This window comes from Nanorana parkeri, unplaced genomic scaffold, assembly GCF_000935625.1.
Source record: "Nanorana parkeri isolate BGI_ZX_2015 unplaced genomic scaffold, ASM93562v1 scaffold335, whole genome shotgun sequence".
In the NCBI taxonomy this organism is placed as follows: Eukaryota; Metazoa; Chordata; class Amphibia; order Anura; family Dicroglossidae; genus Nanorana; species Nanorana parkeri.
Window position 1 is genome coordinate 1,279,127 of NW_017306603.1, and position 13,975 is coordinate 1,293,101.

Consider the following 13,975-nt stretch of genomic DNA (forward strand, 5'->3'; position numbering starts at 1 on the left):
CAATGTGGATCATCTCTAACTTTCATTCAATCTCACCTCCCACCTTATTCTTCAAAGCATTTGTCTTACGAGCACGCCACTAACCCGCCGACAATCGTACAATTCTCGGCGGGTTTTCAAACATGCTCGTAAGACAAAAGACGTACAGTAGAAACAGTCCCACGCCTTCCATACACCTGCCGATTATCGTACGATCGCGGGATTTCCCTCGCTTATCGTACGATAATCGGCAGGTGTATGGGCACCTTAAGACTGGGAGGGGGGAACAAAAAACTTAAAGTGACACTAAACTCAGGAGTTAAATCTAAAAAGTACCTGAACCATTAACACTACTGGACCTTATTTGTGTATCACTCGGCTGCAGATCCTCCAATCATCTCTGAATTGGTGCTGACACTGTCCTTCCTTCTGGAGGGGGGCTACATTTGTTCCCCATGGTCGCTGTGTGTTTTGTAAAGTAGTCACCGCTCCAAGCTCACTCCCGGGATGGACTACAATCACAATACAAATTAGTAAACTAAACATGAGATTGTAGTCCATCACAGGAGTGAGCTTGGAGCGGTGACTAATTTACAACACACACAGGGACCATGGGGAACAAATGTAGCCCCCCTCCAGAAGGAAGGACAGTGTCAGCACCAATTCAGAGATGATTGGAGGATCTACAGCCGAGTGAAACACAAATAAGATACATTTTTGTTAATAGTTAAGGTACCTAAATGTATTTTTAGGTTTTAACTCCTAAGTTTAGCGTCACTTTGAGGGGAGGCTTCAATGGATGATTTGGGGTCAAGTCTTCTGTAAATTTTTGTGTTTCATGTTATATTTTCCCAAATATTTAGTTTAAATAGAACTTCTAATTCTATCCACCACAAGATTCTTTCTGAGGAAGGACTACTATATGAACTTTCCATATCTTATTAGAATGATTATTTAACAAACGTATGTCCAGCACAGGGGAAGGGCCCGGCCCTCAAGAAATGCAATCAAAGCTTCTTTTAAATAATGAAATCTACCCTTCCGTGCCCTGCTCTGCTGCACCAACACACTTGCTACCGATTATGAACAGAGAAATGCGCAGTTAAGTTATAGCGGTCAGCGAGTATGACGGGATGAGGCAGATACACAGCGGACACAGGATAGTAGTAGTCAAGGCGGATGAAACAGACGCTCATTGTTTTGGGATAGGAAAAAACTATCCCCTTAATAAAAGGTGATCAGCGCTTCATCAGGGTGTCCGACAGAAGTGCAGGTACAAGTCACGGTAAATAGAAAATCTGAAGCGTATTTATTTTACAATATACACAGGAGAGTCCTCCGAGGACCAGTTTTCACAGCGAGAATGAAGATTCTCAGATTTTGACCAAAAGGATGTTCTCGTCAAACAAATACGGGCCGCCATAGTGCAAAGTTCCCTGCTTCTGAATCCTCGTCTCGCCGCCGTCACACGTTGTCCAAGAGTCTTTTAAAGTTTTCTAGCTCCTTGACACTCGTAGAAATCCTGCGGGGAGGAAGGAGGAGATGGTTGATGATTGGGAGCATACATCAAAGTGAACCTGTCAGCCTCATAAAATGGCAATGTGATAAACCACAAAAATAACGTTTTCATAGGTTATGTGTAAAGAGACCCTGTCACTGTGCCTGTTCTGAGAAGAGCAGATAACGTCCTACTTTCAGTTTTGCTCTGCACCCACATCATTGTACTAGTCAGTCTTGTACACACACGCCATAGCTAGTACAATTGCAGATTGTAATTGTGTACAGCAAGCTTTTAGAAAGGTTCCTAAAAGCTTGCTGTATACAATTACAACCTGAATAGTTCAGGTTCACACCAAAAACTACAGTAATGTACCCCCTTACCCGGCTTCAGCATTTCATGCTATGCAGCACCCGGGGGTTGTAGCCCAAAACAAATTCTATAGAAAATGGCCAAATTTGCAACACGCAAGACACTTTGTTCTGGAAAACATTCGCCCGGACTGACCTTCCAAAAGCGTTGAGAAGGGCCACGATTTCCTGTCGCTTCAAATGGAAGCCGTAGGATGGCCCGCTTTCTGGCATGTTCTGAATTTGTTTTTCGGAGAACAGAATTTTCAGTGCCGTTCCCAATCCCTGAGTCTGCAGGAGATACAACAATCACTAGAGGTTATATAGCAATAGAGATACAGGCCAAACACAAAGACGTGCACACTGCATTTCCTTTTAAAGGTCAAACTCCTAAAATTGTGTCTACATTGCCTATAGCAACCAAGAGGATCCCCATCTGTCCTTTTCCTACAGCTAGTAAGAAAGTGGTTGGTTACTGTAGCCAACACTGTTATATGTACGTATAAGATTACAAATAGCTGACCAAAGACACGAGAGGCGACGTGTTGGTGGAGTGCTGGAATCCAGAAGTCCCTGGAATCGTCTAGAGCAGCGTTTCTAAACCATTTGAAGTTATGACACCCTTTAAAAGTATGCAAAATTTGAAAGGCACCCCAGTATAATATGTAAAAAAAAAAATATACATATATACATATACACACACATACATTATACACACACACCAAAAAACACACACATGGCCCCTCCATAATAAATACCAGACTCATATCCAAGATAGGCATCTGGTATGAATTTTAAGGGGAGACTCCATGTAAAAAAAGACAAAAAAAAAAATAGGATTCCCTCCTTCACATCAGAGCCCCCACTTTCACATCAGAAAAAAAAAAAAAATCACATTTCACGTCAGAAATCCCCTCCTTTCATATCAGGAGTCCCCCTCTTTCACATGAGAGGCATGACACTGTATACGAATTGAGGCACCCCTGAGGAAACCTGAAGGCACCCTGGTTGAGAAACGCTGGTCCAGAGTACAATGAATGGCTGAGAACACAAAACCTGAATGAGTCCAGTAAGATTTTATTTAAAATCACAAAAAGATCAAAATTCCAATGTGTTTTGGGGGCTTAACCCCCCACACACTTTCATCATTACATTTACAAAGATACTGCACAATAGTGCCCAGACTGACAGCCTGACTAGCTGCGAGTCTTGTCATCTGAAGCATTGTCTTCCTATCCCTTGACTTTGCAACTATTCTCCTGAATCTTGGTAAATTTAGTGTCAGCTTTCCAGCCCTGATAAAGGGGGGTTTTCAGCCCCCAAAAGGCATTGGCTTTTTGACCTCTTAAAAAAAAAAAAAAAAAAACCTTACTGGACTTCACATTTTGCGGCACTCTCATCCTTTTACATGTAATCCAACACAAGCTGCTATTTTCCAAAATGTGCACAACTTTAATTGCAATGTTGGCAGAAGACACACCATGTGATCAACCACTATTATGTGATGATTTGGTCATAAAGGTTCAGTCTCTAAAGTTTATTAGGACAGTTTATTGGGTAACCGTGGCCTATGCACCCACCATTGGTACACAGTGGTCACTAGGACAGGAAGTGAGAAGAAACCCAGAGTACAGACATGAGAAAAGTCCTAACCCCCCCTTGTTTAAAACTAACAGGTTTTGGCCTGGAGTTACACTCTAACCATCATTAGCCAAATATTTCCCAGGCTCCTTACCTGCAGTTTTCCCCAAAGGCGACATTTAAAGCAGCCAACGCAGTCCATAATCCTGGAGATATTCCTAAAGTGATGTCGGAATTCATCCTATATAAATAAAAGGTGTAAGTAATGAGTAAAAAAGGTCAAGTAAAATCAAACATGGCAAAACTATCACTTTTAATCTCCCAAAGTGGACATGTGTCCATACAAAGCAGGCCAACAGTTTCCCTTTAATGTCAGTGCTATAGGACCTTGTCCCAGCGCCGTACTTGGCTTTTGCTCCCCTGCTGCTTCATTTAGCCACTGCAAAGCCAAAGGAATGTTTTGGGAAACCTGACATCACTGGAATCGTAGCTTACAATCTTACACAGTGTTATGGATTGATTGGCTCAGCGCAGTCACATGGAGTGAGCCACACGTTCCTCCATACCCACACGTCTCGGCAAGTATACACTGGATGCATATGGGGGATTAAAGTAAAACTGTTGCTTTGCCCTAAATGAGCAAAAGAGAACCAGACTGCAGAATAAGTCTGATGCTCCTCCCCCCTCCCTCCAGGAGCTTTTGCCATAAGGTGCAAGTATGCTTATCATTATGGCACTCTGACTCTGCAAAGTGCGCCCCTCCGGCTATGCAACAGCCGTGATTGTCCTCATCACCCTGCATCTTTGCCCAGGATGACGTAACTTCTGCGCATGCACGCACGATTTCATGACGTCATCCCACCAGCAAGACATGCCGAGACGAAGGCCTCATTCACACCAGCCGTGTCAAACCTGTGTTTATATGCATTTAAAAGGAGAACTATGAGGAGAGTGCTTTTCACTCACCTCATAGTTCTAGCCGACCTGTGACAATGAGACTGTCACAGGTCGGCTCAGTAGATCGGGAGGTGAGCGAACACATACCGGCGTTCGCTCACCTCTCGATCCTGTCACAGCTCTCTGCCGTGACAGGGGAGGGGCTGGATTCCCCCCTCCAATCCTCCAGCGCTGACTGGTGGAACGGACGGGGGAGGGGGCGGGTACAGCTGGCTCTGCCTCTATATAGGCAGAGCCAGCTGTCACTCACACAGCTGGGCGGATCCAGACATAATTGTCGGGATCCGCTCCGGCGTCTCAGTATACCGCGAGCTGTAGCTCCCTATATACTGAGCTTAGGGTGACGGGAGGACGCTAGTTTGTGTCCTCCCGTTACCCTAAGGAGAACTATGGGGAAAAGCCTTAACCCCATAGTTCTCCTTTAAAGCACATTTCTAAACACATTTAAAAGCATGTAACTGATTTTCAATGTTATTCAGAATTTGCGTTTACCTGCATTCAGAGAAAATAGCATTCTGTGCGTCCAAGATCCTATTAGAAACTCTAAAAACGCATGTAAAGGCATCCAAGAATTGCGGCTTCAAGCAGAAACATCTAAATACAGGAAAAAGTGATCTGGGCAGCTTAAAAGTTGTGTATACTTCCCAGATAACTTCCCCTGTGTTTAGAAAAGCCAAGCGTAGGAGAGCCAGTGTGAATGAGGCCTTAGGTAAAAAATCCTGACAGGCATGGAAAAACATTCGTGACACAAGAGACATACAGAATTCTCTTCGGTCAGTAAAGAAGCGCTCAGATTTTTTTTTTTAAATATGCAAAAAAAAACAAAAACCTACTTCAGTTCCACTTTAAAGCAGAAGTAAACTTAAAAAAAACTAAAAACTGCTACAAAATAAGTTTTATTTGGCAGAACAATTTTTTTAATAGCTTATGTACACTGTACGGTGCATGCATCATGCAGTGTACTGCCCCGGGTCCTTCCCTGTAATATGCCATGAATAGAGCAGAGTGCTGAGGACGATGTAATTCCTGTGCAAATGCCTAATGAACAAAGAGAACAATGGGACACCTGGAGGAAGGAAGAGAGGGGATGGCGGCGGTGGACGGAGCAGTGACTGAGCGCCTGGTTATCGGTCAGTGCTGGAGAATGGCACACTGGTAAGGAAGTGTGCCATAATGTGCAAGTGTGCTGTACAAACAAAAACATATCAACTTCAATTCCTCTTTAAAGTGACATTAAAGGATTATTATTTTTTCCCCTCCCCCCATGTTAATGTCAGCACTTACCTTAAATGATGTCTCTAAGCCCTCGTTCACACCTGACCGTTTTGTAGCGCGTTCTACGCTCGACGAACGCCCTACAAAACGCTCAAAAATATAAATCCCATTGTATTCAATGGTCTCGTTCCCACCTTGGCGTATTTCCGCCCGTCCCTAACGCGCTACAAAACGGCCCACGCCTGAAAAGGTACAGGTACTACTTTGGCCCGTTTTGTTGCGCGTTTCCATTGGGATACAGCCAAGTAGCCTTCGGAAACGCGCGACTTTTTACCGCGAATCGCGGTAAAAACGCGCCACAGACGCGCATATGCAATACGCCTAGGTGTGAACGAGACCATCCGATCTTCCTCTTCTTTCCTGATGTTTTCAGCTGTCCCTCCAGCGGTGCGGCGGCTCTCCGATCCAGCGCTGACTCCTCTGTCCTTGCTGGCACTTCCGATCCAGCGGTGTCTGCAGGCGGGTGCACGCGTCCATAGACTTACCTTGCGTCTCTGTTCATCTCCCGGCCGAAAATCCGAACTGCGCATGCGCCCGCCCCATGATGCTTTGCGGCCGCCCCAACAGTTTCGGAATCTTGGGCGGGAGCGCGCAGCAAAAAACAGGGTAAGTTTAAACCGGTTAAAGCGTTTTTTTTTACTTTTTGCCTACATCTACTACTTGATAGCCGTAGATACAGGCAACAAAAACGGAGGGTTTAGAACCCCTTTAAGTTCCATCATTTGTATCTCATACAACAGGAGATCATCACAGAGTTTCAACAAAATTGTCCTCAAAACCACAAAGCTCCAGAAAGCCCCAATCCTCACACAGACTCCAATATACATGTTATTGTTTGTTACCTTTAAACGGTCAGCTAGCTTCTTATCACCGGCAAAAAGTGAATTTTCATCGAAGTGCAGGGGAAAATCTCTATAACATGGAACAGAAAGAAGTATATAAAACCTGGTCAGTAATAACATTTACAAGGAACAGAATTTTAGATGATGCCTTTAGGCTCAATTTACAAAAGCTTGAACACAAGGATGAGAATATTTATTTTAGCCGTGTGACTAAACTTTCTGTTTGGTTTGTAAATGCAACTTTTACATCTCATTAGACTCAGCCGTGGGACTGTCACCATTATGAAAATAAGGATCCTTATCCGGGCGTGCTAGCTTTGTCAATCGCGTAATGTGCCAACATCCTACAGTCATGTTAAAGCAGGGATGTCCAAACTGCGGCCCTCCAGCTGTGGTGGAACTACGAATCCCATGAGGCTTTGCAAGATTCTCACAGCCACAGACATGACTCCCGGAGAGAGATGCTTCATGGGATTTGTAGTTTCACCACAGCTGGAGGGCCGGAGTTTGGACATCCCTGTACAGTTAAAGGGTCATGTCCCTGAAAATTATTTCCATTATGGGTGAACACTGAGCTGCAGCCATCACATTTAAAGCTGGCCATACACTGTTATATGTTTCGCAATCAGCTTACGGGCTGATCGCAAAAAACAGAACGGATTCCCCCAATTTCCTGCTGTCACAATGCTTGCTGAGTGGCTGCTGTCACTGTTCACCTGAAAATGTTCCATCTCACTCCTTCAATTTTCTGATTAAAGAATGTCAGATACAAGGGTGCCGACAGGGGCACCCATTGTACAGATTTCGGCTGGATGATGGCCAGCTTAAGGCTGGTAAACTGCAATATATTATCTTTTTTTTTTTCTTGGGTTTAGTTACACCAGGGATAGATAATCTCGGCACTCCAGCTGTGGTGGAACTACAAATCCCATGAGACATTGCCAGACTGACAGTCACAGACAAGACTCCCAGAGGCTAGGCATGATGACATTTGTTGTTTCACCACAGCTGGATTGCGGAGGTTGCCTACCACTGAGGTACACCAACTACTGCAAGCCTTTATCCTGAATCATTATTTTATTGCCACTTTGAGGTCTCCTCAATTGACACTCCTATGAGCCTCACGATATTGCCTCTCGCTCAGAGTGTGATGCTTCAGAGTGGCACGGACTGAGTGCAGTGCTATATGGGGCCAAAGGGGTCATCGTGATGCTCTGCACTCAAGTTACGTCCTCAAATGCCAAGCATCATAGACCTCTTGTAGCGGAGAGAGATTACTGTGGGGCAGAGCTGTTCATTTTTGCAGCCAGAGCTGCATTTTGTTTTGCTGAAAATAAAAAGAACCCAAAGTTGGGCTTTAAAGCACGTTTCTAAGCTCTGTGGCCCTTCTTTATAAAACATGCCATTGACCAGCACAACTCTTACTTGGTATCTCGCAGAATGTCGAGCAGCAGCTTTTTTGTCTCCAGGTCTTTTGTTTCATTTCCAGTGTACAGCAGAAAAGATTGTCGCTCAAAGAATGGCAGAACCTTGGAGATGGCTCTCAGCTCGATCAGATATAAGAAGTACAGGTTCTTCAGTCGCCGCGGCCCTTCGTTCTGGGTTTGCGTGCCGTCAAAGCGTGCCTGAAACTCTGTCACGTTATGTGCCCAGATCTTACTCATCCAGGTGTCTGCAGAAGGAAAGGAAAATTGGCAACTTTCAGTGAAATCACATACAGTCAAACCTGGAAAAAAAATGATCCCCAACATGGATCACTCATGAAAGAAATGATCCATCTTTTTATAAATGGGGGGAAAAAGGTCTATTTAACCATTCCTAACTTTTATATTAGGTAACAAAATAGCTCAGACATTTGGTCACTGAGCTTCTTCTTCAGCAGATAGGTCAGTCCAGTCTGACCCTGATCCTTCCCTTCAGCAGAGTTCATGAAACCGAATGTTGTGGCCTCTGGTGATTTGCCTGCACTGGAGGGAAACCAGAGCAGCAAAAATATTACAGCTCCTCCATTACTCTCTCCCATAAAGGCAATAGGTTAGAAGAGACATTGTCTCTTTGCCTACTCAGGGGAAGGGGGCCCCGTCTGTGAAAAGGCCTCCCTGACCCGCGGAGACTCACCTTTCCAGTGTTCGCACCCCTTCCTTTCTCTGTTGCAATCTCCATCATAGCTGGTAGAGTTTAAAGATGACAGGAATGGCCGCTAGCCCCAGGCATTGTCACATGGGTGGAGGTAACATGCATACCCCCATACCTAAAAGCACTGAGTATTGTGCAGAGGTATAAACAGAAGAATTTGGGGGTGGGTGGGGGGGCTTTTTACAAACATGGAGAGTCTCTTTAAAGTATATTAAAGCTAAAAATGTTTTTAGAATTGTAGGTAGAGTAGGGGATGGTTCAACTTAAAACCCATGTCCCTCCCCTCTTAGTTAAACCAGCTAAACCTCCAATGGAGAATGGCAGGCTGCATACAAGTGATTTTGGCGACATCACTGAGATCATTTGTACAAAACAAGCGGCGGCTTCCCCGCTGTACATTTAGCTCTGCTTGCCCAAAGCAGGGAAAAAACAACAAAACCGCCCGGCACTGCATGTCCTGTGCATTGGGAGATAGGAATTCCACCCCATTGCTGCCCCTCTACTCCCTGCTGCCCCAAGGCCGGGCCTTGGTTGGCCTTGTGGGAAATCCAGCCCTGCCAGGGTCATCCATGCCAGACCCTGTGAGCCCAGAGCGTCAAGGGCTGACCCCCTGGGCATGTCACCCGTCCGTTATGTGATGACAGGACAATGCTGCAGACAGCGAATCACATGGATCTGTTCTCTGCAGCATTCAGGACCTGCCCACTGCTAGCGGAAGAAGAGGATGATGCGGACCCATGACCATGATGTCGCATGACCAGATCAAGGCTCCCAAAAAATTATATGTATTCAGATTTTGAAAAAATTACAATGGGGCAGAAAAGAGAACCCGTACATTAAGTCAGCTTCAAAGTAAAAAAAAAAAAGTCTGGGGTAAAAATGAGACAAAATGTGTGTCTAAAAACAGAAATCTATAAAATAGGTTTATAATGCACACACGGGGTTGTTCTCATCACTGACTCGCGCTGCAACAAATTAGGTTTGGTTTCCTGTTTTTACAGCACAAAGATACTTCAGTGTTTTGTAGAGGGACGGACAAGTGGAGGGAAGTAAGATTGGGAAATGGGGGTGGGGGGGTTAACTAAAGTGCTGTATAAGGACACATCATATCGTCTCATCAGTAGTCCTCAAGACACGGAGAGAGATTTATCAAGTGAGTTGCTCTCAAAAATCGAGTGTGGTTGTAGTGCAAATCCGGCTGCCTCTCATCTAGCAATCGATTTACAGTAGAACGTGAATTTACAATCCTGGCCAACTACTAGTTATGCAGACCCGAGACAGAGCCAAGTACATTTAAGATGAGCTCAGTGGTGTGGTTTGTATTGGCACAGTGTTACCGCTGAGTAGCAGAAAGGGGAACGTACGAATCATACTGGAAAGCCCATTTCCAGCTTTGCGGAGGTTTTAAAAAAAAAAAAAAAAAAACATATGCCAACTAAGTACGCTGAGTTTACATGTAGCAGGCATATGCAGTAGCTGTATGAACACAAAAATAAAACTTTACCTTTTTTTGTTAGCCGTCCCCTTCATCTCCTCATGGCTCCTTTTCAATCAGCCGTCTCTGTGCTCTGCAGGCAATCTGTGTAAATTGCAGGCTGCTGTGCACAGTGGGAACTACAATGTTGGGCAAGGAAAACTATATTTCCCACAATGCTTTGCATCCCTTGTGCACAAGCTTCTGTGATAACTGAGCTGTCTCTGAGCTTTCTCCCCCCATTCATTAATATTCATAGTAGCAATGCCCCCTGGATAGTGCCGAGTGACCTGGAGAGGCAGAGCTGGTGTGCAGTGGTCGTGTTCTGATGACTCCCAGGGAGAGCTGCTTTACAACCTGTACAAGACAATCCAACCCCAGTGTCACATTCAGTTTCCTGTGGAGGGAACTCGGAATTTATTTTAAAATCTTAACAACCAATGCAATTTGTATCCAGTTAGGCAGGACCTCGCACCTCATGGTGGTTGGTAGTTCTAAAAGGAGGTTCCTTTTAGAAGTATAGTGTATGGGCAGCTTAACAGACCAGAAAGGTTGGAGGGTGATTTAACCCATGGAAACTAGGGATGCACACATACTTTTCGAGTACCAGTGCAGATACTTGGCATTTTCATGAGAACTACCAGGGTTGCAGCGGTTGCAGCTGGGACCTGGCTCTGGCGCTCCACCACTGTCCTGAAATCATTAGTCTGTATTGTTTTAGAAAAACTGTCACATGACAATAAACAAAAATGTATCAGTACTCGTACTTGTATTTGTAAGTATTCGGCAAGTACCAGTACTCATACTCGCAAAACTGGAATCTGTGCATCTCTTTATTTATATTTATAAAAACAAAATCGTACATTAAAACAGAGATGTACAAATCCCGGGAGCTCCGTGTGCTCCTTACAAATGACAGCTGCCTCCTAATTCTTCTTGTAGCTCAGAAGTATCGGTACATGTATTCGTACTTGTACCGAGTACTGTACTTGGTATCTGTGCAACCCTAATGGACACCCAACAAAAACCCAATAGTGGGTGGAAGTGGCATATGAATTAAAGGACACAACTGCTAATGAAGAACTTTAGGTCAGCAGTATAGCACATCTTTCCTACCTTGCAGTAGGTATCTTGCACTGAGGTGAATATTGATGCTTGCATGCAATCCAGATATCAGCCTGTAGAATGCTCTTTTCTCAACACACAGACCTGCAAGAAGTCATACAGAACAGTTGTAACATATACATAAAATATATAACATGCAATCTGAAATATAAAGGAGGAAGGGTACAGCTTGTTACTTATTACAACAAATCCCTTGTCCGCCCTGTGCTCTAACCATCATATTACAATGTTGTTTTAGTAGATTAGAGGTGTGCTGGGTCTGTCCCCACATTTACTGACAGCCATGGCATTGCTGAGGAGGGTTGGCTCTATGTGGCTTAGTGGTTAGCACTTCTGCCCTGCAGCATGGAGTTTGCATGTTCTCCCAGTGCTTGCCTGGGTTTTCTCCGGGTATTTAGGTTTCTTTAAACACTCCAAATACATGCCGATCGGTTAACTTGCTTCTGTCTAAATGGCCTCTGCCATTTGAGTACGATTGTAAGCTCCTCGAAGGCAAAGACAGATGTACATGTACACTATGTAAAGAGCTGTGTAAATTGTCAGCAGTATATAAAATGCCTCTAATAAATAATAAATGTTCATGAATAGGGATGCACCGATACTAATATCGGTACCAATACAGAGTATTTGGGCGAGTACACATACTAGCCCAAATGCTCCGATACCGGGGCGCAAGGGATCATGGAGCCGGCTTCCCACGGAATCAGGAAGCCGAGTAATGACTCGCCACCCAGCTTCCTTCTTGGCCGGGAAGCCAATGCAGTTTGGCCAACTCCATGCTGATTGGCTGGGAAGCCGACCTCCCGGCCAATCAGCGTCTAGCCTGCCAAATAGCATGGAGCCGGCTTCCCGGCCAATATAAATAAGTCGGTACTCGATACCGGAAAACCGGTATAGGTGCATCCCTAGTGAACAACTATCAAACACAACCTCTTCCCCAGCATGTGCTTCTACTCCTTCATTGTCCAATCACAGGCTGAGGGTGGTGACCAGGGAAGGAGATATTTCTTTTCTAGAGTCAGGGTGCTTGTAACTACAAGAGCAGGACAGAATATACTGTATACAATTTACGCTGAATAAATAAATGAAAATGTTTAATCCTTTAATCATTGACAGAAATTAGATTACATACCTTCCAGCCAGCTATAGAACAGGACCTCTGCAAAGCAAAGAAAAAAAGGTGATGCAAAAATACAAATGCCAACATTCTAATTAAAATGTATGTACAGTCAGGACGTTTTTTTAGTTTTGGATACAGTAGGGAAGAATTAAATGTCTATTGTGTGTACCTTCACTTTCTGTCCCAGAGGGTTTCCCCTCTTAGGCCTCATGCACAAGGTAGTCTGCAGATTACTGCCAAAAGAACCTTATGGCCACTGTGCCCATTCAGATGACAGGGTGACAGCGGCCGCATCTGTAAGTGGCAGTCCTGTGGACTGCCACATACAGATGCGGCCACTGTCACCCTGCCATTAACTTGAATGGGCACAGTGGCCACATCTGTGTGGACACACCTGTAATTCCTACTGCAAGAATCTGCAGTTTCTTGCAGGAGGAATCTCCTGATCGCCGTGCGCATGTGGCCTTAGACAGCTGTACCTGGGAAAGAAGTCCCCAGTGGAAGTTTTACCCTCACCTCTTGTTCTCGTGACAACTCTAAAAGGCTGAATTTCCCGGTGGCAATGGTCACCGGTACAGATAGAGTGCATACTCCCCAGTGGGTACACAAATGGCAATAAAAACTTGAGGATCCAACCCTTCCCCACTCTAGTCTAAGCTGACAAAAAAAGGTTCTGCCTAGAGATAGAAAAGTATTAAAAAAATACAGAAGGATTAAAGTATATCTAAAGCCAAGTGGTGAAGGGTTAGAACTCCTATTAAGTTTATATCGCCATCTATGACCCCACTGGGGAGATTATCTGTGTTTATTTGTCCTGGTGACCATTGTCCTGGGGATTGAAAGTTAGGAAACATATCCAAAACAAGGCTGTCGCAAAAAAAAAAAAAAAAAAAAAAGAAGGGGGGGGGAAATCTTCCAATGAGGACAATAATTCCAAACAGCCGTCCTACTTCCTGTTGTGTTTCAAGGAGAGAAAGTAAAAAGGGAAGACACACACAAAAATGACAGGAGTTTGAACCATTCCCAAACTGTATCCAAAACTAAACCATAAAATATCTTTAGATGTACTACAAAGATTTAAAAAAAAAAAAGGAGTGTAAATAAAGCCACAGATGAAAAAAAGAAAAAATGTAAAATATAAAAAAAAATTAAAAAGTTTGGGATTTAACTCATTTGCTCAAAGTCATTTGCTCAGAAACCCCAGAACAGGTTAGATCAGAACATTCTCTGATTGAGAATGAAACATAATACATAAATATACTAATAAGACCCCCAACATGGTGCAGTTATCTGGTTCTCCTGGAACTACAATATCGGAGCCTGCACTAGAACTTGTAGTACTACTCCTGCTGGGCAGCCATAGCTCAGGAAGTTCTTTTCTAGTGGTAACACTGTATAACATGGCAGGCCAGTAGATGGCACCATTCAAAACATTGTCAGAAGAAGCAGTGGGGAGGAAATGGAATCTCATATCTCTCATTTCATAGAATAACATATATATATATATGTATGTTGCTGGGACAGTGTTTAGGTAAGACTGCCTGCACTTTCCCCCCACATGGTGCTCTATTAATCACTCTAAAAGATCACTATTCCTGGACACGCGATTGATGCCAAAGTGTAGGTGTGACCGAAGCC

General features: G+C 44.2%; 1 protein-coding gene across 1 annotated transcript in view; it reads right to left on the minus strand.

The window, feature by feature from the left end:
* Positions 1–997: 997 nt before the first annotated feature.
* Positions 998–13,975, minus strand: part of ERO1A (endoplasmic reticulum oxidoreductase 1 alpha) — a 45,880-nt gene continuing 32,902 nt past the window's right edge. Inside the window, exons 10-16 of the mRNA XM_018558366.1 lie at positions 12,350–12,376; positions 11,209–11,301; positions 7,908–8,154; positions 6,483–6,552; positions 3,563–3,649; positions 1,985–2,118; positions 998–1,501 (exon numbers count right to left, since the gene is read on the minus strand). Of these exons, the coding sequence (XP_018413868.1) occupies positions 1,444–1,501; positions 1,985–2,118; positions 3,563–3,649; positions 6,483–6,552; positions 7,908–8,154; positions 11,209–11,301; positions 12,350–12,376 (716 nt within the window). The 3' untranslated portion in view covers positions 998–1,443. The remainder of the gene's footprint in view (positions 1,502–1,984; positions 2,119–3,562; positions 3,650–6,482; positions 6,553–7,907; positions 8,155–11,208; positions 11,302–12,349; positions 12,377–13,975) is intronic.